Source organism: Lissotriton vulgaris, chromosome 1_1 (genome assembly GCF_964263255.1).
Source record: "Lissotriton vulgaris chromosome 1_1, aLisVul1.2, whole genome shotgun sequence".
Classification (NCBI taxonomy): domain Eukaryota; kingdom Metazoa; phylum Chordata; class Amphibia; order Caudata; family Salamandridae; genus Lissotriton; species Lissotriton vulgaris.
The window spans coordinates 2,109,665,630-2,109,691,612 of NC_141685.1; the positions used below are offsets into that span (position 1 = coordinate 2,109,665,630).

Sequence of the window (25,983 nt, forward strand, 5' to 3'; positions counted from 1 at the left end):
ACAGACATGGTGCTGTTGTGGCGCTTGAACCTCAATTGGGTGGTGGTACCTCCAGAGTCCTTGATAGCTACCTCTCCACTGGGATTTCAAAGGAACTTATTAAATGATCTGCTAGATCCCAATGGCAGCTACCTTCTGAGGTACTTTTGGAAGGGCGACAGCTAATTAGCATTGTGAGTTCAATTTATAGATCAGTTCAATACGAGAAAATTGCTTGTCTGTGCTCCACCAAACTTGACTCTCAGAAGTAGAGATGGAATATGTCATCTATCAGAGCATTTCTATTCAACATAGTATTTACGAGTTACTGAGATGTACGTGCATAACAACATTTAGAAAACTAAGCAATGTTGAGCACTCTAAATCAAATTGTTTTCTTCCCTTTTTAGCAAAGTATTTATGTCTCGACATAAGTATGTGACATATTGGGGTCGATTCCGATTTGGGAAAAAACGCTCTGAATAGCCGTTCGGAGCGTTTTTCCCATACGAATCCTACCCTGCAACGTCCCCCATACATACAACGAAGAACGATTCGTACCAGGAGCTGGACTCTGTACGAATCGTACAGAGACCGTACGAATCAAATCCCCATACGAATCTCCCTCGGAACCCGCTGTACATGACATCTGAACGGTTCGCGGATGCTTTTTCCGACCCGACAAGTACGATTCGTGTCAGGTATGCACCATACGACCCTTTTTCTACGGGAGCTGAAAACAGCCGTAAAAGCAGAGTTCTCCCCGAAACAGGTACGAAACGGCCCTCCCGGGTATGGTGCGTACACCCCATGATCGCAGGGGTACAGTGCATACCCCTGCGATCACGGGGTGTACTCACCGTACCCCGCAATGTTGGGGTGTACGCACCATACCCCATGTTCGCTGGGTGTACGGTGCGTACACCCTGCGATCGCGGGGTGCTGTGCGTACAACCCGAGATCGCAGGAGTTCACACTGTACCCCTGTTATCATGGGGTGTACACACCGTACGGTGTGTAAGTGATTGTGTGCTTTTCTGTATGAATCGCCCTTACTTGACGTGGACCGTACGAATCGCGTCCTCATACCCTGGTCCGGATCGTACTCGTCGGGTCGTACGGTATGTGTACAAGTCGTACGGTTCACTGTTTCAGCCTTGAAATACGTACGGATCACGACAATTTGGCCGGATTGACGGAATACGGATCGTACTACGCGACTCGGACGGACGGGTACGAATCGTACGGCGATGGCTCCGGATAAAAATCGTACGGACATTTTTTTTCCAGGATTTGAATCGGCCCCATTGTGTACTGTCCATTCATCTCCAAAGACAATATATTCTCAGTTGATGGTGAGAGCTGAAGTAGAAGTGTGGGTAGCTACCTCTGACCTGAACTTTAAACCCCAATTATTTTTTAGCTGTACTTTTTTAGATCAAGCTCCCAGTATACGTTTTAAAATGCATAACATTTTCTACATTCAGATGAGTTTTGTTGGAACAACACAGCAGGTCAGAAGGACATAATACCATGATTTAAAAGTGTTTTCTGACATTAATAGATGATCAGTGAATCGATTTCGGTAAAGGAACAGATTGCCTAGTTATTTTGATCATGAAGTTAATATTTTTAAACTATCTGCTTTCTGGTAGCAAAAATACAGAACAAGAACATAAAACGGAAATAAAGCATTGCTTACTATTGCCCATAATAGAAATTACCTAAACAATATTCAACACATTTAACAAAATGTGACATGTTTATATCACCATCTCTGCAAAGGAGTACGTTAATCAAATCTCAGGTTTTTTAACTGTTCTGCATGTATCCTACCCGAATTAAGAACAGCTAAAGTTAGAATTTTAATCCAAATGTATTCTTACAGTGTGGGGAAACTATTTCAATGTTGTTGTTGCTTTTTAGCTTCAAATGATCCGACTTTCTAGCTTTGACTTTATTTGTGCATGCTGTTCGCTCAACAACATCTAGAGTGTGCCACGAAAATATGTTGCACTTTATGTTTCCTACTGGTGGAAATGATAAAAGTAAAAATTGGAATTTGCTGCTAGTAAGTTGGGACAAAAAGTGGTGAAATTATTTTTGCTTTTACCATCATAAAAGACGACCTGTTCTCTAATTTTCTATAAAGTCAACTGCAGTCACTGTTTTAAGTGTGCGCCAATACCCACAACGCGGGATAGCCTGGGCCAAGAGCCGGCCCATCTGCATGCATCAGAGCCCGGAGGAGGCTGTGCTGGGCCACCACTCTGACGCTTGCCTTTATAGGGTGGTACTGTCTCGTTTTTTGCTGGCATCCATATAATGTTCTCTTAAAATTTTCATCAACCTGATTTTTTAGGTCTCACCCAGGCAGCGCATGCACGCTATCTCTTCGAGACACGCTGTTTGTAAAATGTGGGCTTTGAGCATCGCCCATCCTTTTCAATAGTTCCTCTTACTGCCCTTCCTAAATGCCTTATTTTGTTTGGTGAATATGCTTAATAGCCCCTCCTTTTGTACTTTTGTAGCCTCCCTTGAGGACTGCCCCTGTTGCAAATGCTCTTGTTCTCTTTGCTATTTATAATACTCTATGAGGACACTTTTGTTTTGTTTGCCTGCCTCTGCTTGTGTTTTTGGACTGTAGTGATAAGTGTTCGAGTTTTGTTTACCTTATGCAGGGGCGGCCTTAGGCATGTGCAAGCTGTGCACCTGCACAGGGCCACCAAACCCCAGGGGCCACCACGCCAATATATATCCTTAATATAATAATCCTCTGAGGATGGATACATATTTGCGTGGTGGCCCCGGCAGGGATTTGGCGGACTCCGGCTCTGTTCCACTTCCAAAAACCCTTACCCCCCCCCTTCACTGGCCTCCGAGCTCCGTCCCGCTCGGACCCCCTCTTCCAGGGCCCCCTACCTACGCTCCCTGCCCAAGGCCACCATGAGCCTAGAGCCGCCCCTGCCTTGTGCGCTGGCTTGATAAATGGTTCATGGCCACTTCAATTGCTGTGCTTGATCTTTCTTCACTGCTGCGTGTTCTCTTGTTTTTTCACTTTGGGTGCCATGTTCATAGGTACTTGTGTTTTTTGTTTATTTATTGTAGGCGCCATATTCATAATTGAAAGACGTGTGGCTGCTTCATTTGCTGCGCACCCACCAGGCTTGTTTTGCCTCTTGTAACATAGTGAGACTGTCAGCAGCACTAGCACGCTATTCAATGGCCAGGTGTGCCTGTTGAAATGTGCAGCTTGTTCTCAAGAAAGCATCCCCTTGACTAAGCCAATGCCACCGCCTCCGACAGTAGATGTTTACTGCTGCTTGTCTTTTAGTGTATCAGCTTTTCCTGTGCAGTCCAGAGAGTCGGAAGCAGAGCTTAGCGGGGTCTGAGGGGTATGGGGCAGAGCTACAGCAGCAGAGGAGGCGCTCCCCTGCTCTCTGCAAAGCTCGGGCAGCGCCCTCAGCCTGCTGCCTTAGCCTCTGTCCACTCTTTCTGGCTCTGCTCACTGATCTTTGTGTTGGGCACGGTTTTTTTATATTGTAGAATCCATGTGCACACTGTCCGCGCCCGTACATCTCCCTCTCTGTTTGTTCCACCGCCTCCTCGGCCTCTCTCCCGCCCTGCTTTCACGTTCTCCCAGTCCCCACAAACTTCTCATCCCGTTGTTTTTTTAAATTGCTTACTTGCTTGTTTGTCTGCTTTGCAAAATACTAAGAAAATACTGTCAGTAAATGTCATAAACTCGACAGATGCCTTAGTGAACCAACCTCGTACCCTATAGTACACCGGTCGCAATAAGTTTTCCAGGGTGATTTCGTCTAATGTGAGCTAGACGATACCGGGTGGCATTCGCTGTCTGAGAAGTGTCCATATGGGCTGCTGTGACAATATCCCTTGCCGTATATCTATATAATGCGTATTGCGCCCACTGCTGTGTTCCAATGTATGGGCAGCATGGTTCAGTTGGTAATAAGAAGGCAATACTCCCCGGCCCCTTTAAAAACTCTGTGAAGACTGTTGAATGCATGCGCAGCTGTGTTTACCCCTCTCAACTTCTGGGCTGTGTAGAATCTGACCCCTGCCATGTTTGCTTGTACTTCCACCATACAGGGAGCCTAACCTTCTATGCAGCAACAGGTACTTGGTGGTGCCCAGGTCCATCTGTCCGTCTGTGCTAGGTGCTCTTCCAAGCAACTGCTAGGTGTCCTCTCCCCTCTGATATGTGCCCCTAAAGTCTGTTAGGTATCCTCTCTACCCGTTATGTGTCCTTGAGGACTGTCTAACTGCCAGGGTCTCTCTGTTCTCGACTAGAGCCGGGGGTGTAGTTATTTTCATGCCAGACGTTTTCTCTTTGTCTCATCTAGATGTTATCTCCCCTTCACAAGTATCCCTTGCCTATGCATCCCCCTCCCCATGCATGGGGTGTCTTCCCTCGCAAGTTTCCCAGGTCTCTCTTCCAGGTGTTCTCTGTCTCCCTGACGCATGCCATCGTTCTTCAATCTACCTACCCATGCCTGGTGGCCCTCTCGCTTCACAGTGTTCTCTCTCGCAGGTGTTCTCTCTCCCTGACAAGTACCCAAAGGCTATTTATCTCCCCATGCCCGTGCCATCTCTCTCACTTCTAGGTGTTCACGCTCACTTACAGGTATCTCATATCTATCTGCCCTTCTCCCTGGGCCAGTGTTCTCGCTCTCCCCGACAGAATGTTCAAGGTCTCGCTATCACCGCACACATGTGATCCCTCTCTTTTCTGGGTGTTTTTGCGTCCATGTATTCTCTCTCTCTGTTAAATGCCCAAAGTTTGTTTGTCTATCTCCCCATTCCTTTAGATCTCTCTTTATTCACACCACAACCCATCTCTGGAACATATTACCAGAACAGCTGAGAAGTCATTCAAAGTTTCTAACCTTCAGACAATGTCTTAAAACCGGTCTGTTTTCCAATTCTTAATACTGAGATCTAAGGCTGGTCAGCAATAGATCCTTTAGTCAGCAGATCACATTAGTGCCAAGACGCCATTGGCCTTCACATGCTTTACAAAACATATCAATATATCAATATCTCTCTTTAGTTTAGGTGTTCACTCTCCCTTACAGGTATCCCATATAGATCAAAATCTCTCCCCATGCTCTTTCTCTCTGATAATTGTTAAAGTCTCACTACCTCCTCATGACTGGCGTTATCTTCCTGGGTATTTTCTCTCTCTCTCTTCCAGGTGTTTCACTCCCTAACACTTGCCCAAGACCAGTCTATCTCTCTCTCTCTTAGTAATCAGAGTTTCTTCTCTCTTTAAGCTATTCTCTCTCTTCCAGGTGTTCTCTTGCTCTGTCAACTGCCCATGGTCTTTCTACCTATCTCAAAATGCCTTGTAGTATTTCTCTCTCTCTTCTATGTGTTCACTCTAGCTTACATAGGTCCCTTATCCATTCACTTCACCAGGCGCCAGCTCTTCTGTCTCTTCCTGACAAGTATCCATGGTCTGCCTATCTCCCCGTGCTTGATGTTCATTCTCTCTTCCGTATATTCTGTTTCTGTGATAGATGCCCAAGGTCTGCTTGTTTATCTTCCCATGCCTGGCATTCTCTCCCTCTCTCTCTCTTCCAGTTGATCTTTCTCCCTGGCAGGTGCCTCAGGTCTGCTCTCACCCTGCAGGTATTCTCTCTCTGCTAATCATGCTCTCTCTGTTTCTGTCTGCTTTAACCCCTAGCCCCTCATGTGTCCTCTCTCCCTGGCAGGTGCCCCAGGTCTGCTCTCACACTGTCAGGTATTTTCTCTCTTCTAATCATACTCTCTCGCTTTCTGTCAGCTTTAACCCCTAGCCCCTCATATGTCCTCTCTCCCTGGCAGGTGCCACAGGTTTAGTTACTTATTCCTATGTCATCTCTGCCAAATGTTCTCCTTCTCCTAAAAGATATGTTTCTGTTTTATGCGCTCCATGTCCTCTCCTAATGGTCACAGGTCTCTCTTTTTCCCCGCTCTCAACTGTCCTCAAGAGCTCGGGCCAGGTGTTCTTTGTTATATACAAGTGCCCCATATTTAGTCCAGTGTTTCTACTCCAGCTGTTCTTTCCATACTACCTCTCAAGGGGTAGCTCTCTACTTCACACAGTAGGTGCCCTCTTTCCCGTTCCACGTTTCCCCAATCTATCGCTGTCTTGCCCTGGTTCCCCAGTGCTTGCCAGGTGTTGTCTCTTCATACCAAGTACCTAGGCATACCTATCTCTAGCCTTCTCTCCATGGCAAAGGCCTCAGGCTTGGTTCTATTTTTCCACCCCAAGCAGTTATCATAGCTATCTCTCTCCCTTGCAATAGATCTCCGATTAGCTCTCTCTATTTCTGCTAGGAAGACTCCTCAACCTCTGCCAATGAATCTCTCCTGCCATATTTTTAATGTCTCTCTGACTTGCTGGGTGCTCCAAGTCTAGCTATTTCTTTCTGTCAGATGTTCCTATATGCCTATCTGCTCTGCAAGACATATTTTTCTGCACCTGCAGGTGTTTCCCCTTCCCTTCCCAGACATCCTCTCTCTCTCTCGCTCTCTCTCCTGACGTATTCAACTAAATCGCCCGGTGATCTCCCCCCTACCAGATCTGTCTCTCTTTCTACACCAGCTGTAGGTTTGCTCACTTAATATGTGCATCTGCGGTCCATGCAGGTAAAAGAGATGGGGGGGATTTTGACATACGACCCCCAGGGAAAATTAATTAGTTATTTAATTTCCCCTCGCAGTCGTATGTTGAAATCCCCCACACCGGCCCCACCGCCCACCGCTCTTACCTGCACGGGACGCGGCTGACTATGTGGCTGCGCATCACCTTACGACATAACTGTAACATTCAAATGGCTCTTTCTTGAGGTCCAGGGTTAATGGGAATTTCACATGCTCCTATCCCAAGATAACAAATTAGGAATACAATGACATTTTATAATTTTAGATAATGTTAAACATACTTTTATGTTTAACCGACTGAATGTGCAGTCCCCATGATGTGAATATTAAGTGATGTTTAACATGGCCTTAAGTGCCTTTGAAAGTAGATGCTGAAAACATGCTGATGGGTCTACAGAATTGATATGACATTATCCAGTGCATTTCAGTCATTCTGGTATGAACTGTTGCAGAGGAAGTGAATTGTGCATAATAAGGAAGGTACTAACTGTACTAACAACCTAACCACACGATTGGACCACATATACTTGAGTACATTTTGCACTACTGCTGCACCTGTCTTGCACGTAGAACCTGTTTAAGAGTGAATCTAACCTGAGAAGGGCATGTGCTTACCCTTGTTATGTACTGTATGTCATTGTTACCAGTGTTTTGACTTGTGCACTGGCTTTGTGGTGACAATTTAAGTTTGTCCAAAATACACTCCCATTTTAGTTAGGAAAGACTTTGGACAGTATCTTCTGGTACACAATTCAAGTTAACTCGTGGCCTGGTCATATTCAGCTACAAATTGTAAATCACATTTTAGAATTGCCACCAAATGTACTCACTTTTCGTTGAAATTACATTTGGAATCCAATTTTTGGGACACAGTCCTCTCTTCTGGGGAACTTTACATTCGGGTCAGAATTAATTTCTTTAATCAACATATGTAGTGTAACCTTTCTGTTGGGACTGCATAATAGCTCCATCAGCAATGCCTTCCAACATTTATTTTCCACTGGCAGATGCTCAAGAAAAAAAAAAAAGGCAGCCCTGTTCCCAAGGGTTATTTTCAATACCTGGCGGTACAGCATCCATGGCTCAACACTCCTGAGGTCCCAAAGGCGAGACCTATTGGCTGCGCCAATGCTTGTCCTCTCTTCCCTTTATATCCAGTCCATAATAGTGTTCTTCATCCTTTCTGTGTGAACTAAGGAGTCTCCTTGTTTTCCTCAGTCTGGAAGGAATAGTGAGTCCTGCTGCCTTGACTGTGCGGATAGAGCTGGAGAGACCGTATTCTTATTTAGCATTGAAGCGACTCAGTAACAAACGTTCTTTAGTCTCGAATGGCCAACGGGAAAACTGATGTTAAGCCATCCCTCTATGCCTGCCAGGGAACTGTCTTGTTTGACCAGGTGAGGGCGATGTGAGAGGCCTGCGGCCACAGTCCTCTCTTTTTTTAATTGTGTTTACCTAGACGTTTCTGGGCTGTGGAGGAGTCCAAGGGGAGCTCTATGTGTTTGTTATTGCTCCAGCCCTCTTGTAACTCCAGACACTTGATTAATTATTGGTATTACACTAGCAGTCTAGCAAACCTGTGTTCTCATTATGCAACTAGGGTTACATGAGATTTAGGGCCTGATTTACATATTGACAGAGTGAGTAATCTGTCTCAACAGTGATGGAGTTCCCTCCCTGCCAATATTGTGGTCCGCTCACCAAATGTATTGGTGGGCGGACCTTAAGTCTGCAAACGGTTCAGACTATTCTGTTTGCTGTGGCCAAACTTGTCCAACTGCCCTGGGGGTTTAGATGGGAGTCCCACCCTATTCAGATGGTTAGACATGTATTCATATTTCACTAAAAACAGACTATAGGTATTTTGAGGTCTTATGGCTTAAAAATTCATTTCAGTAGTCGGAATTAATTTTTTATATTTTATTGTTAATTCTCAACTTGTCTCACAGGCTGAAATCCAACGATATATTAAGGGTGGGACAGGATGCAAACCCCTGGAGAATATACAAAGAGTTAGAAAATGCCAATTAGGCAATTAAGGGTAGTGTGTAAGCAGTTGTATGCGGGTTCATGAACAGACAGGGTGCAAAATGAGGGTTGGTTATACCAAAGGGAAAATAATGTATATGTCACATACACTGTACAATATTATTACTTCAAACCTGGACACATGGTTGGTAGAGGGACCAGAGGTAATCGTTTTCATAATCATACCATTATGACAACCTTTAAAACTTATCACGATGGGAAATGGAAATAACAATGATCTTGATCCTGAAACTGAAAAGGTATTGATGGTGTAATAAACAGATCATGACTTAAATAAGGGCAATTGTCATAAAAATAGCAAAAACAAACCAATGTCCTCAATGTGCAACATGCTACACTTTCAGCCACTTAATACAGTAGTCACATTATTGGATAGATGAATTTCGTATTTGTGCAGTGGGATGAAGATTAACTCTTCATGTTTCTGAAAGAGGTAAAGATATAGGGGCAAACCCTACTTAGGGAGAACACTAAGCAGAAGATAATTAGCCAAATGCAACATGACTGTCTACTTTGGAAATGGACTGAATTACACATCAATATTACTAGACTCTGATTAGAAGCCTTAACTATATGAGTAGTGATAACAAGCTGCCCATAACGCTTAACGTTTCCAACCAATAGAGTTCAAGGGGATATTAGCATGTCTCTTCACTTAGCACGGAAGGTAAAATACCTTTTAAAGCAAACAAACCATACAATTATATTGTTAAACCGATATGAGATCGTAAAAATTTAAAAATGATATTGCTCTGGACGATGAAAATTTACAAATGTATATCATATGAAAAAGAGTAATTGACAAATGTGGAAAGTAACGGTCAGAAAATATATCAGGTCTGGTGCCTTTCAATTGGGATGTCAATTAATACGAGTAAATGTTAGCTGACAAACTGTTCAGGTGAAACCTGGCGGCAAGCTTTCTTTTATATTTTTTCGTTTGAAAAAAAAAATCCAGTTTTGGGCGTTTTCTTTGTGAAACAAAGGATTATTGTTTGCTACAGGAATGCGTCCTGGTGACGCAGCCCTGTGACAAGGAGTAAAATGCTTTGACAGGAACCACCATGACTGCGGTTGCTACCAATGCCTTTTACAAGTGACCACCTGCATGGCGGTCATTTAGAAATGTGGCCGGCTCTCTGTCAGTTATGGAGAAAGAGTCATTTACTCCGTCTCCATGGCGGAACGGTGGGCCTCCCACCGGTATATGAATCGGCCTTTAATGTTTACAGGTTAAAATGCTGTTCTGTGATCAAAATTGGTTGTTTAATGATTTAATGAGCATTTTTAAAAAGGGTAGGTGGATTGATGATTTAAGGTGCTTCAAGTGGCTCGGCTACATTTCTATGTACTAACTTGTGATCCATTTTACTATTGAGTGGTTTAGAAGTAATTGCTTATTTTAACTATTTTAATTCTGGAGTCATTATTATAGATTATTTTGCAATTAATTATAATGTGGTCTGAATAATGTCCTTACATTAAATCTATACGAGCATTGTACATTGTAGACGTACTGGGAGGATGTTAGGCTTGTAGAAAAGTAAATTTGGACTCTTTTGCTTTTTATTAGCAATAGTATCTTCAGACTGCAAGGAAGCATTACGAGTAGGGATAATGGGCAGCGTAAAGAGGTTGTGGTAGCCCCTGTCTCAACTAAAGCAAAAAAAAAGGCAGACATACTTTCAGCAATTAGTAATTGTGCGCTAAGTGAGACTAACAACGCAATAGAAGTCCAGACTACCCTAAACCTGCAGCATTCTGATGATAGTGCCAAATCTAATGAGAAGACCACCATATCACGATATGTTTGATACTATAGTATAGTATTGCCAGATAGAAATTCTGAAGATGCCACTACTCCTACATCTGCACTTTGCCAGGCATTAGAAGTTCCTCCAGAAACCACTATTGTCTGTCATAATAGACATGCGGCCGTAGAAAGTAGAGCTCTTTCTGTATTGGAAAAGGGCAGGGAAGTTGAGAATTCCAGAAAGGGGGCCTTGGGAGAATGCTCTATGAAGAATCTCATTGAGTTAAAGTGAAATGTGTGATTTAAGAGAGGGTGTTCACAATTGATAAAAACATTTCACATAAAATATTTGTAGGTGCTTAAACTTATTTTGAAAATAGGTAAGTGTCCCACATGGAGCAGAGCAATAGAAAAAGAAAAAAAACGTTTCCATAGTACAACAACAGTCTCAGCTGATAGTACCAAATAGGGTTTGCGCTAGAACAGAGCAATGTGCCGCACAGATGCACTGGAGGGACTATACCGAGGTTTCCAGACAAATTAGGAGCTCATTAGATCTATGCAGGAAAAGAAGGGATTTCTGTAGCGAACCAGCATAGAAATGATCAAAAGGAGAGATAGACTAAAAGAATACTACAATTGTCAGCTCTCACATCTCAGCATTACTTTGGAAACCAGTTCATGCATGACCAAAGAGGCATCCCTGGCATAATAAATGACCCAGGAGAGAGTATCGGTTGGGGATGGTTCATGAAGGTAGATGCCTAAGGAAACCAGCTAATCCACAGCAGGCAGAGTTGTGATTGGTCAGGGGATTCTGGGAGGCTGGGTGCTTCCTGCGGAAAGAGGACAGAGGAAGAAGAGGCGGCAGCCGGCGGAATAGGAAAGTGCTTTTTTTCTATTTTTTTTTTATTTCCCACCATCCCCCGCTCCACAATCCCTGTTCGGTAGCAGCTGCTACTGCTTCCATTGGCCATACCCTTTAGCGAAACCTTACGTGCAATTAAAAGTATTACAGCTGTTAAAGTTCCGGGACCTGATAAAATCCCAGGTGACTTATATTTGGCACATCCAGGAATCTAGGCCTGTTATATCATATGTATTTCAAATTGTATTCTGGAGGTGACAGGCATGCCTAGCTCATGAGACGCTGCAGGGATTATCTCATTAGCTAAAAAGAGCCCAAGGTCCTGTCCCAATAAATATCAGCCAATTAGTCTCTTGGACAGCCTGCAGAAGGTTTTCAGTAAAGAGATACTGAACCTGATGCAGGACTGGATCAATTATAATAACGTCTTGTCAGACTATTAGGTGGAGTTCAGGTTGGGCACTGGTAAAATCAATCGGGTCTTCCAGTTGGGTACCATCACTTGGAAGACCATTATGATCAACAAATGCTGGTAATATGCCTCCTTTGTCCATTTTTGCTCGGCCTTATTCCCGGGTCAAAGCTATGGACTGTGTGGGATGAGATAGCTCTAACAGGCAATTCGTTTTCTACATCAATGTGGCTACGCTGCCAGTACCATGCTCAAGTCAGGTGGGGTAAAGATGGCCAATCAACTGAGCGTTCTAAGGTCCTGAGGGTTAATTTTAGCCCCAACACTATTCTTGTATGTCAATGAAGAACTAAAATATCCCGATAAAGATGGCTTTAATGCACGCAGATTAAGAGAGCAGAGAGTTTGGGCATTCCTGTCCCTTGAGGACATCCTCTTGCTATCACAATCCCTCCAAGTCCTGCTAAGAAAGTTTGACCTGTTTTGCCACGAGTGGGGGTTGAGGCATAACAGCTCAAAAAACAAGTTTTTGATTTTTAACACTGCCAAAGCCCCTAGAGTTAAGGTGAACATTGGCAAAGCTGAGATCAAACAGGTGGAAAACTTAGCGTATCTGGGTATAAGGCTTTCCCAATGTCTGACTTGACTTCTTCAGATGCAAACAATTCTTCAGCTTTATCCATCACTCGTCTAGTATAGTGAGGATGTACAAAGCCATGCAGCCAAGAGCCATATCTCCAGTAAGTGAAATATATAACGTCAAGGCTCAAGGGGCGACCTTGCATGGTGCATAAACATAGGGTTATGCCGATTGTACTCTTTAACAGTAATTGAGAGAACATTTTTGAGATCCCTCCTCTCATTGCCACAGACTACCCCTCTGGTCTCTGTCTGCATAGATTTGGCTCATGGGCTGATACAACGGAAAATTTGTAGCCAATGACTATTATATTGGTATCAAATATGTAGAAGTTTCCCCCTATAGAGCAGGAATTCAAGATATTTTGAAGCTGCCAGGCAGTTTAAAGATCCCTTGGCTGCGCTTTGTGAAGTCATCTATACTAGAATTGTATATTTTAACATTAAAAAAACATATTTTAAAATGTCTCAGTTAGATTATTAGTCACTCTAAGACCTGAGGTAATCATTAACTTAATAACAGCACATTACTATAACCGAACAACTCGTAAACAAGAGGCAATCGTAAACGGCCTGGTACGGTTTAATGCACCCAGTTCACTTTCACACTTGCATGTTCAGTAGTCTCTTGTTTCTTTTTGCACAATCCTTATTACTATGCCTAAAGTTCTCCTCTTTACAAATAATCCACACAGTTTCTATTTGACCAACTATAGCCACATGAACATGACTGTAACCTCTGTGTTATCCACACCATGCAGATAATTATCCGATCTTACTGAATAAGCAGTAAGGTACATGAGAAGGTTTCTTGTTTAAAGTCCCCACATCTCCTTGCTTCGAAACAAAGAAAGCAAGTTGGGATCCCGAGGGGGTACAAAGGGTCTCCCCTGTGCCTGTGCTACTGATGGATGGAGATGGAATGAAGCAGGTGTTCTGTGGTGCAGTGTGCATCCCACAGTATACAGCCGCCAGACAGTGCTTGCTGCAGTAATACTGCCTAGATTGGCATTTTCATATTTGAACTTCCCGGTTTTTCCTCATTGTAAAACAGTAAAGTTTTTTTTAATAATAGTTCACAGTATGGACAACAAACAATCATGCATAATTAAAAATGCAATGCCTCCTGTAAGATTAAACTGTGTTAGAGCCATACATTGTGCAATTATTATTACTTTGTCGATTTCATTGTTTGTATGCTTTGAAGCATCCTCTCCAGTGGGTGAGCCTAGGTTATTTCAGGGCGACTAATTAGCCAAACGCATAATTCAAAGCTTTGCCCGACATCCCCTATTTGCTTCGCCCCTTGCACGTCACAGTTTGTTGTGCATATTAGTCCAGCTTAAAAAAACGGACCGAAGTGGGGATTTTTCAAAAAGCTTTTTCTTCTGAGCTCGGCGTCTAATTAAAGAGGTGGTTGCTAAGAGATGGGCGAGCATCAGAGAGGCTCTCATGCGCTCCTCTTCTTACCTCCAGCATCCAGGGTCTGGACCAGAGTTTAGGACTAAGTGCCATGGCAGCTTCACCGCATCCATCCCAGCCCCGACCTGCAGCAAGTGACCGAAGCCGCGGGGGCGGCGAGGCTCTGCGGCCCGCGGAAGAGGCCCAGTGGAGCGGGGCGGACGATGGCCCAGGACAGATGGACATGCTGGGGAAAGCGCACGAGTTCTTCCGGTTATGTGACATTGAGAACAAAGGATTCATCACTCGCCGCGACATGGAGGTATGGTCAAAGTGTTTTTTTCTTTTTTATTTCGGAGCTGCAATGTGTGTAAAAGTGTCTTATTTTAGAGTCAACACACATTCATAAAATACTTCTTTACTTATTGTACCTTCTACAGTTTTGTACAGTGTAACACAATATATCATCGAACGAATTCTTCGTAATGCAATATAAGTTCAATACACTTAAACAGAGACACAAGAAAAATTCGGATGTTAATGGACAGCAGTTTTTAAAGTGCACTAAAGTATCGAATGAGATGAAAAAATATTGCAATATATTTTATTTTCAGTGTATTTATTCAGTGTAGTCTTGTAGGGTTTGCGATTCTTGCCATGAACAACGCGACGCGTCTTCTGCCCTCTCTAATATGAATGAAAAAGTGTATTAGACCTGGGAGGGCAGCGAGGTTTGACGGATTTCTTTCTGCTTCACACTTCTTCGTCTGGTCCGGGCTGCTTCATTCTGCCCACAGCAGTGTCTTACCAGAGCCGCGATGTGAGGGCTCAGCTCCAGCGGTTCTATGTGGCATTCTAGTTTGGACGAAGGTTTAGCTGGAAAGAGCACTTCAGGATTGCAATGCCGCGCGGCAAGAACCTTTGAAATCGTATTCAGTGCATCTTAACAATGTTCTTTGATCAGACGGTGGCACAATCTGGTCATATTATAATTCTTCACAACATCTGTTGGATACATTTTGAAGTATTTCAGACATTGCGCGCAAAATCCCACTACAACAATGTAATAACACATCAGTAATTTTAAGGATTGCAAAGAGCATTGTCTCAAAAGGAGGACACTCCTTTTTTGTACTTGTTTTTAATGACCTCATCTGAAGAGATCTCAGTTTCACTGATACCCTTTCTTTCTTTTCACTCCATCTTGCAGTTTTCCCCCATTTTGCCATTTTTGTTTAAAGTTTAATTCCTACCTCTCACATTATGCTAATAAAAATAACAGTGCGTCAGTAATCGATATACATTCATTCTCCGCACTAATGATTTTCAGCCTCATCATTGGCCGCATGACTAAATGTCTATTCAGTTTTCGAAGTGCCTTCTGAAACCTCGTTGTCCTTTCAAGGAACATGTATTTATAAAACATGACCTTTTCTTTCATAAAGTGATTACTTGTTTGTAAGAAGCACAGGTCTACGTGGGGACACAGTGACCTAATACATTTTCTGTAAAGTGTAGAAAAGGTGCTTCTTCAGTTTCATTTAAAGGTTTTATTGAAAGTTACATTCAACAGACGCCTCATCCACCCACCAGCTCCGGATGACTGTCTCAACTGACAACCTTAGAATCCAGATGGCTGCCACCCTTCTTAGCCGCTCAGCAATCCACCATTCTGATTCCAACCCTTAAATTCTGTGCATGAGATTATCTTTACCAAGATACTACACTTCTCCCTTCTTTTTCAATTTAACATTTAATACCATCACCCTTATATTTTCTGAAATATTTACTAAGCGATACTTCTTTACATAACTATGTTCTATCTTATTTAAAAAAACATTTTTTTATTTATTCAATGTTTCCTCTAGCGCAAGCATGGCCCAAAAACAAGGGTGTCAGAGCGCTTTACAATTAGATCGCATTTCAAGTTCAGATAATAACCCATTATTTACACCTACTACCGGGGGTATGTAACATATAACCGTTGCATGTTCTAAAACTTACAATAACACACACTTCATAAGGCTATTCTATGTCAATATGCTTATTTCCCTCTGACTATACCTATATCCAAAATGAAAAGAAAATGTAGCTTTATTTATATACAATGTAGACTACACATCACACATAATCTTTTCGAGATAGAGGAACTCTTGTGATCCTGCTACTATGTTGGAATCCCCCATATTCATCTTTGCTCATGTCTCCATATTCACTCATCCTCTTTGCCTGAACTTCAACTCCCCTTGTATCAGAAGAACCACCACCCGCTTCAAGTTCCAAATTCATTTTTCCTCCCACTAGACTGCTTTTTTAAACAGTTTGACCACCTTCAATGGTGATCCAAACTTAGCTCCCTGTTGAGATCCCAGTGGTACTTTTATTCTTACCCAGCATCACACCATCACTTATCTAAGTATTCCTTCCTCTGCTGCATTTTGAACTGTTGTTTGTGTTTCCATTCATCATCAACCTTCACCACCCTCTCCATAAATTGGCAAACCTATGGCAGGAATATAAAAGAGTTATGTTGCCTCCCTAAAACAATTCAAATTGAACCCTCACTGTAACTGAATGTGGAATGAGGCTGTATATTTCAACCCTAGACTAGATGTCCTTACTCCAGTCTTTTGCATCCTGTTTTGCCATTTGTATGGCTTCTTTCAGAATCCTATTGAATATTTCTCCAACTCTGTTGGATTCAGGTTGATATAGGGCATATTCCTTATGCTTAATTCCAATTTGTTTCAGAAAAGGGGGTGGTGATGAACAGAGTGTCTGAATTAAACAGACCACTCTTACCCAGTCCAAAGATCAGGGCTTGATCCATCACCGTTATTTATCTCACTGCACCATCCCAGCTCAGAACCTGGCTATATGCAAATCAGTCTGTCCCTGGCCCAGTGCATCATGGGAACAGGGCAGACTAAACTACCAAGCCAATTCTTCACCAGAAAGGAGACAAGCTACCGGGGACCGGTTTCTGGCATTTCAGCCGTCTTCGGCCCGGCTTGCTTGAATCCTGATGGTGCAGTGAGAAAGGGACTCATGTCTGAGTATACCCTGCCACACCTATAGTGGCCAAAAACGATTCAGAAAAGGGGGTGGTGATGAACAGAGTGTCTGAATTAAGCAGACCACTCTTACCCAGTCCAAAGATCAGGGCTTGATCCATCACCGTTATTTATCTCACTGCACCATCCCAGCTCAGAACCTGGCTATATGCAAATCAGTCTGTCCCTGGCCCAGTGCATCATGGGAACAGGGCAGACTAAACTACCAAGCCAATTCTTCACCAGAAAGGAGACAAGCTACCGGGGACCGGTTTCTGGCATTTCAGCCGTCTTCGGCCCGGCTTGCTTGAATCCTGATGGTGCAGTTAGAAAGGGACTCATGTCTGAGTATATCCTGCCACACCTATAGTGGCCAAAAACTATTCAGAAAAGGGGGTGGTGATGAACAGAGTGTCTGAATTAAGCAGACCACTCTTACCCAGTCCAAAGATCAGGGCTTGATCCATCACCGTTATTTATCTCACTGCACCATCCCAGCTCAGAACCTGGCTATGTGCAAATCAGTCTGTCCCTGGCCCAGTGCATCATGGGAACAGGGCAGACTAAACTACCAAGCCAATTCTTCACCAGAAAGGAGACAAGCTACCGGGGACCGTTTTCTGGCATTTCAGCCGTCTTCGGCCCGGCTTGCTTGAATCCTGATGATGCAGTGAGAAAGGGACTCATGTCGGAGTATACCCTGCCACACTTATAGTGGCCAAAAACGATTCAGAAAAGGGGGTGGTGATGAACAGAGTGTCTGAATTAAGCAGACCACTCTTACCCAGTCCAAAGATCAGGGCTTGATCCATCACCGTTATTTATCTCACTGCACCATCCCAGCTCAGAACCTGGCTATATGCAAATCAGTCTGTCCCTGGCCTAGTGCATCATGGGAACAGGGCAGACTAAACTACCAAGCCAATTCTTCACCAGAAAGGAGACAAGCTACCGGGGACCGGTTTCTGGCATTTCAGCCGTCTTCGGTCCGGCTTGCTTGAATCCTGATGGTGCAGTGAGAAAGGGACTCATGTCTGAGTATACCCTGCCGCACCTATAGTGGCCAAAAACGATTCAGAAAAGGGGGTGGTGATGAACAGAGTGTCTGAATTAAGCAGACCACTCTTACCCAGTCCAAACATCAGGGCTTGATCCATCACCGTTATTTATCTCACTGCACCATCCCAGCTCAGAACCTGGCTATATGCAAATCAGTCTGTCCCTGGCCCAGTGCATCATGGGAACAGGGCAGACTAAACTACCAAGCCAATTCTTCACCAGAAAGGAGACAAGCTACCGGGGACCGGTTTCTGGCATTTCAGCCATCTTCGGCCCGGCTTGCTTGAATCCTGATGGTGCAGTGAGAAAGGGACTCATGTCTGAGTATACCCTGCCACACCTATAGTGGCCAAAAACGATTCAGAAAAGGGGGGGGTGATGAACAGAGTGTCTGAATTAAGCAGACCACTCTTACCCAGTCCAAAGATCAGGGCTTGATCCATCACCGTTATTTATCTCACTGCACCATCCCAGCTCAGAACCTGGCTATATGCAAATCATTCTGTCCCTGGCCCAGTGCATCATGGGAACAGGGCAGACTAAACTACCAAGCCAATTCTTCACCAGAAAGGAGACAAGCTACCGGGGACCGGTTTCTGGCATTTCAGCCGTCTTCGGCCCGGCTTGCTTGAATCCTGATGATGCAGTGAGAAAGGGACTCATGTCGGAGTATACCCTGCCACACCTATAGTGGCCAAAAACAATTCATAAAAGGTGGTGGTGATGAACAGAGTGTCTGAATTAAGCAGACCACTCTTACCCAGTCCAAAGATCAGGGCTTGATCCATCACCGTTATTTATCTCACTGCACCATCCCAGCTCAGAACCTGGCTATATGCAAATCAGTCTGTCCCTGGCCCAGTGCATCATGGGAACAGGGCAGACTAAACTACCAAGCCAATTCTTCACCAGAAAGGAGACAAGCTACCGGGGACCGTTTCTGGCATTTCAGCCGTCTTCGGCCCGGCTTGCTTGAATCCTGATGATGCAGTGAGAAAGGGACTCATGTCGGAGTATACCCTGCCACACCTATAGTGGCCAAAAACAATTCAGAAAAGGGGGTGGTGATGAACAGAGTGTCTGAATTAAGCAGACCACTCTTACCCAGTCCAAAGATCAGGGCTTGATCCATCACCGTTATTTATCTCACTGCACCATCCCAGCTCAGAACCTGGCTATATGCAAATCAGTCTGCCCCTGGCCCAGTGCATCATGGGAACAGGGCAGACTAAACTACCAAGCCAATTCTTCACCAGAAAGGAGACAAGCTACCGGGGACCGGTTTCTGGCATTTCAGCCGTCTTCGGCCCGGCTTGCTTGAATCCTGATGGTGCAGTGAGAAAGGGACTCATGTCTGTGTATACCCTGCCACACCTATAGTGGCCAAAAACGATTCAGAAAAGGGGGTGGTGATGAACAGAGTGTCTGAATTAAGCAGACCACTCTTACCCAGTCTAAAGATCAGGGCTTGATCCATCACCGTTATTTATCTCACTGCACCATCCGAGCTCAGAACCTGGCTATATGCAAATCAGTCTGTCCCTGGCCCAGTGCATCATGGGAACAGGGCAGACTAAACTACCAAGCCAATTCTTCACCAGAAAGGAGACAAGCTACCGGGGACCGGTTTCTGGCATTTCAGCCGTCTTCGGCCCGGCTTGCTTGAATCCTGATGGTGCAGTGAGAAAGGGACTCATGTCTGAGTATACCCTGCCACACCTATAGTGGCCAAAAACGATTCAGAAAAGGGGGTGGTGATGAACAGAGTGTCTGAATTAAGCAGACCACTCTTACCCAGTCCAAAGATCAGGGCTTGATCCATCACCGTTATTTATCTCACTGCACCATCCCAGCTCAGAACCTGGCTATATGCAAATCAGTCTGTCCCTGGCCCAGTGCATCATGGGAACAGGGCAGACTAAACTACCAAGCCAAATCTTCACCAGAAAGGAGACAAGCTACCGGGGACCGGTTTCTGGCATTTCAGCCGTCTACGGCCCGGCTTGCTTGAATCCTGATGGTGCAGTGAGAAAGGGACTCATGTCTGAGTATACCCTGCCACACCTATAGTGGCCAAAAACGATTCAGAAAAGGGGGTGGTGATGAACAGAGTGTCTGAATTAAGCAGACCACTCTTACCCAGTCCAAAGATCAGGGCTTGATCCATCACCGTTATTTATCTCACTGCACCATCCCAGCTCAGAACCTGGCTATATGCAAATCAGTCTGTCCCTGGCCCAGTGCATCATGGGAACAGGGCAGACTAAACTACCAAGCCAATTCTTCACCAGAAAGGAGACAAGCTACCGGGGACCGGTTTTTGGCATTTCAGCCGTCTTCGGCCCGGCTTGCTTGAATCCTGATGCTGCAGTGAGAAAGGGACTCATGTCGGAGTATACCCTGCCACACCTTTAGTGGCCAAAAACAATTCATAAAAGGTGGTGGTGATGAACAGAGTGTCTGAATTAAGCAGACCACTCTTACCCAGTCCAAAGATCAGGGCTTGATCCATCACCGTTATTTATCTCACTGCACCCTCCCAGCTCAGAACCTGGCTATATGCAAATCAGTCTGTCCCTGGCCCAGTGCATCATGGGAACAGGGCAGACTAAACTACTTAGCCAATTCTTCACCAGAAAGGAGACAAGCTACCGGGGACCGCTTTCTGGCATTTCAGCCGTCTTCGGCCCGGCTTGCTTGAATCCTGATGATGCAGTGAGAAAGGGACTCATGTCGGAGTATACCCTGCCACACCTGTAGTGGCCAAAAACAATTCATAAAAGGGGGTGGTGATGAACAGAGTGTCTGAATTAAGCAGACCACTCTTACCCAGTCCAAAGATCAGGGCTTGATCCATCACCGTTATTTATCTCACTGCACCATCCCAGCTCAGACCCTGGCTATATGCAAATCAGTCTGTCCCTGGCCCAGTGCATCATGGGAACAGGGCAGACTAAACTACCAAGCCAATTCTTCACCAGAAAGGAGACAAGCTACCAGGGACCGTTTTCTGGCATTTCAGCCGTCTTCGGCCCGGCTTGCTTGAATCCTGATGATGCAGTGAGAAAGGGACTCATGTCGGAGTATACCCTGCCACACCTATAGTGGCCAAAAACAATTCAGAAAAGGGGGTGGTGATGAACAGAGTGTCTGAATTAAGCAGACCACTCTTACCCAGTCCAAAGATCAGGGCTTGATCCATCACCGTCATTTATCTCACTGCACCATCCCAGCTCAGAACCTGGCTATATGCAAATCAGTCTGTCCCTGGCTCAGTGCATTATGGGAACAGGGCAGACTAAACTACCAAGCCAATTCTTCACCAGAAAGGAGACAAGCTACCGGGGACCGGTTTCTGGCATTTCAGCCGTCTTCGGCCCGGCTTGCTTGAATCCTGATGGTGCAGTGAGAAAGGGACTCATGTCTGAGTATACCCTGCCACACCTATAGTGGCCAAAAACGATTCAGAAAAGGGGGTGGTGATGAACAGAGTGTCTGAATTAAGCAGACCACTCTTACCCAGTCCAAAGATCAGGGCTTGATCCATCACCGTTATTTATCTCACTGCACCATCCCAGCTCAGAACCTGGCTATATGCAAATCAGTCTGTCCCTGGCCCAGTGCATCATGGGAACAGGGCAGACTAAACTACCAAGCCAATTCTTCACCAGAAAGGAGACAAGCTACCGGGGACCGGTTTCTGGCATTTCAGCGGTCTTCGGCCCGGCTTGCTTGAATCCTGATGGTGCAGTTAGAAAGGGACTCATGTCTGAGTATATCCTGCCACACCTATAGTGGCCAAAAACTATTCAGAAAAGGGGGTGGTGATGAACAGAGTGTCTGAATTAAGCAGACCACTCTTACCCAGTCCAAAGATCAGGGCTTGATCCATCACCGTTATTTATCTCACTGCACCATCCCAGCTCAGAACCTGGCTATATGCAAATCAGTCTCTCCCTGGCCCAGTGCATCATGGGAACAGGGCAGACTAAACTACCAAGCCAATTCTTCACCAGAAAGGAGACAAGCTACCGGGGACCGGTTTCTGGCATTTCAGCCGTCTTCGGCCCGGCTTGCTTGAATCCTGATGATGCAGTGAGAAAGGGACTCATGTCGGAGTATACCCTGCCACACCTATAGTGGCCAAAACAATTCAGAAAAGGGGGTGGTGATGAACAGAGTGTCTGAATTAAGCAGACCACTCTTACCCAGTCCAAAGATCAGGGCTTGATCCATCACCGTTATTTATCTCACTGCACCATCCCAGCTCAGAACCTGGCTATATGCAAATCAGTCTCTCCCTGGCCCAGTGCATCATGGGAACAGGGCAGACTAAACTACCAAGCCAATTCTTCACCAGAAAGGAGACAAGCTACCGGGGACCGGTTTCTGGCATTTCAGCCGTCTTCGGCCCGGCTTGCTTGAATCCTGATGGTGCAGTGAGAAAGGGACTCATGTCTGTGCATACCCTGACACACCTATAGTGGCCAAAAATGATTCAGAAAAGGGGGTGGTGATGAACAGAGTGTCTGAATTAAGCAGACCACTCTTACCCAGTCCAAAGATAAGGGCTTGATCCATCACCGTTATTTATCTCACTGCACCATCCCAGCTCAGAACCTGGCTATATGCAAATCAGTCTGTCCCTGGCCCAGTGCATCATGGGAACAGGGCAGACTAAACTACCAAGCCAATTGTTCACCAGAAAGGAGACAAGCTACCGGGGACCGGTACTGGCATTTCAGCCGTCTTCGGCCCGGCTTGCTTGAATCCTGATGGTGCAGTGAGAAAGGGACTCTTGTCTGAGTATACCCTGCCACACCTATAGTGGCCAAAATCGATTCAGAAAAGGGGGTGGTGATGAACAGAGTGTCTAAATTAAGCAGACCACTCTTACCCAGTCCAAAGATCAGGGCTTGATCCATCACCGTTATTTATCTCACTGCACCATCCCAGCTCAGAACCTGGCTATATGCAAATCAGTCTGTCCCTGGCCCAGTGCATCATGGGAACAGGGCAGACTAAACTACCAAGCCAATTCTTCACCAGAAAGGAGACAAGCTACCGGGGACCGTTTTCTGGCATTTCAGCCGTCTTCGGCCCGGCTTGCTTGAATCCTGATGATGCAGTGAGAAAGGGACTCATGTCGGAGTATACCCTGCCACACCTATAGTGGCCAAAAACAATTCAGAAAAGGGGGTGGTGATGAACAGAGTGTCTGAATTAAGCAGACCACTCTTACCCAGTCCAAAGATCAGGGCTTGATCCATCACCGTTATTTATCTCACTGCACCATCCCAGCTCAGAACCTGGCTATATGCAAATCAGTCTGTCCCTGGCCCAGTGCATCATGGGAACAGGGCAGACTAAACTACCAAGCCAATTCTTCACCAGAAAGGAGACAAGCTACCGGGGACCGGTTTCTGGCATTTCAGCCATCTTCGGCCCGGCTTCCTTGAATCCTGATGGTGCAGTGAGAAAGGGACTCATGTCTGAGTATACCCTGCCACACCTATAGTGGCCAAAAACGATTCAGCAAAGGTGGTGGTGATGAACAGAGTGTCTGAATTAAGCAGACCACTCTTACCCAGTCCAAAGATCAGGGCTTGATCCATCACCGTTATTTATCTCACTGCACCATCCCAGCTCAGAACCTGGCTATATGCAAATCAGTCTGTCCCTGGCCCAGTGCATCATGGGAACAGGGCAGACTAAACTACCAAGCCAATTCTTCACCAGAAAGGAGACAAGCTACCGGGGACCGGTTTCTGGCATTTCAGCCATCTTCGGCCCGGCTTGCTTGAATCCTGATGGTGCAGTGAGAAAGGGACTCATGTCTGAGTATACCCTGCCACACCTATAGTGGCCAAAAACGATTCAGAAAAGGGGGGGGTGATGAACAGAGTGTCTGAATTAAGCAGACCACTCTTACCCAGTCCAAAGATCAGGGCTTGATCCATCACCGTTATTTATCTCACTGCACCATCCCAGCTCAGAACCTGGCTATATGCAAATCAGTCTGTCCCTGGCCCAGTGAATCATGGGAACAGGGCAGACTAAACTACCAAGCCAATTCTTCACCAGAAAGGAGACAAGCTACCGGGGACCGGTTTCTGGCATTTCAGCCGTCTTCGGCCCGGCTTGCTTGAATCCTGATGATGCAGTGAGAAAGGGACTCATGTCGGAGTATACCCTGCCACACCTATAGTGGCCAAAAACAATTCATAAAAGGTGGTGGTGATGAACAGAGTGTCTGAATTAAGCAGACCACTCTTACCCAGTCCAAAGATCAGGGCTTGATCCATCACCGTTATTTATCTCACTGCACCATCCCAGCTCAGAACCTGGCTATATGCAAATCAGTCTGTCCCTGGCCCAGTGCATCATGGGAACAGGGCAGACTAAACTACCAAGCCAATTCTTCACCAGAAAGGAGACAAGCTACCGGGGACCGTTTCTGGCATTTCAGCCGTCTTCGGCCCGGCTTGCTTGAATCCTGATGATGCAGTGAGAAAGGGACTCATGTCGGAGTATACCCTGCCACACCTATAGTGGCCAAAAACAATTCAGAAAAGGGGGTGGTGATGAACAGAGTGTCTGAATTAAGCAGACCACTCTTACCCAGTCCAAAGATCAGGGCTTGATCCATCACCGTTATTTATCTCACTGCACCATCCCAGCTCAGAACCTGGCTATATGCAAATCAGTCTGCCCCTGGCCCAGTGCATCATGGGAACAGGGCAGACTAAACTACCAAGCCAATTCTTCACCAGAAAGGAGACAAGCTACCGGGGACCGGTTTCTGGCATTTCAGCCGTCTTCGGCCCGGCTTGCTTGAATCCTGAAGTGAGAAAGGGACTCATGTCTGTGTATACCCTGCCACACCTATAGTGGCCAAAAACGATTCAGAAAAGGGGGTGGTGATGAACAGAGTGTCTGAATTAAGCAGACCACTCTTACCCAGTCCAAAGATCAGGGCTTGATCCATCACCGTTATTTATCTCACTGCACCATCCCAGCTCAGAACCTGGCTATATGCAAATCAGTCTGTCCCTGGCCCAGTGCATCATGGGAACAGGGCAGACTAAACTACCAAGCCAATTCTTCACCAGAAAGGAGACAAGCTACCGGGGACCGGTTTCTGCCATTTCAGCCGTCTTCGGCCCGGCTTGCTTGAATCCTGATGATGCTGTGAGAAAGGGACTCATGTCGGAGTATACCCTGCCACACCTATAGTGGCCAAAAACAATTCAGAAAAGGGGGTGGTGATGAACAGAGTGTCTGAATTAAGCAGACCACTCTTACCCAGTCCAAAGATCAGGGCTTGATCCATCACCGTTATTTATCTCACTGCACCATCCCAGCTCAGAACCTGGCTATATGCAAATCAGTCTGTCCCTGGCCCAGTGCATCATGGGAACAGGGCAGACTAAACTACCAAGCCAATTCTTCACCAGAAAGGAGACAAGCTACCGGGGACCGGTTTCTGGCATTTCAGCCGTCTTCGGCCCGTCTTGCTTGAATCCTGATGATGCAGTGAGAAAGGGACTCATGTCGGAGTATACCCTGCCACACCTGTAGTGGCCAAAAACAATTCATAAAAGGGGGTGGTGATGAACAGAGTGTCTGAATTAAGCAGACCACTCTTACCCAGTCCAAAGATCAGGGCTTGATCCATCACCGTTATTTATCTCACTGCACCATCCCAGCTCAGAACCTGGCTATATGCAAATAAGTCTGTCCCTGGCCCAGTGCATCATGGGAACAGGGCAGACTAAACTACCAAGCCAATTCTTCACCAGAAAGGAGACAAGCTACCGGGGACCGTTTTCTGGCATTTCAGCCGTCTTCGGCCCGGCTTGCTTGAATCCTGATGATGCAGTGAGAAAGGGACTCATGTCGGAGTATACCCTGCCACACCTATAGTGGCCAAAAACAATTCAGAAAAGGGGGTGGTGATGAACAGAGTGTCTGAATTAAGCAGACCACTCTTACCCAGTCCAAAGATCAGGGCTTGATCCATCACCGTCATTTATCTCACTGCACCATCCCAGCTCAGAACCTGGCTATATGCAAATCAGTCTGTCCCTGGCCCAGT

At 45.5% G+C, this 25,983-nt stretch overlaps 1 protein-coding gene across 2 annotated transcripts in view; it reads left to right on the plus strand.

Annotated features, from left to right (window-relative positions):
• Positions 1 to 25,983, plus strand: part of CRACR2A (calcium release activated channel regulator 2A) — a 930,414-nt gene that overhangs the window by 349,733 nt on the left and 554,698 nt on the right. For both annotated transcript variants that reach the window (XM_086921478.1, XM_086921488.1), the window contains one exon: positions 13,849 to 14,095. In XM_086921478.1, coding sequence (XP_086777604.1) covers positions 13,886 to 14,095 — 210 coding nt within the window. In that variant the 5' untranslated portion in view covers positions 13,849 to 13,885. The remainder of the gene's footprint in view (positions 1 to 13,848; positions 14,096 to 25,983) is intronic.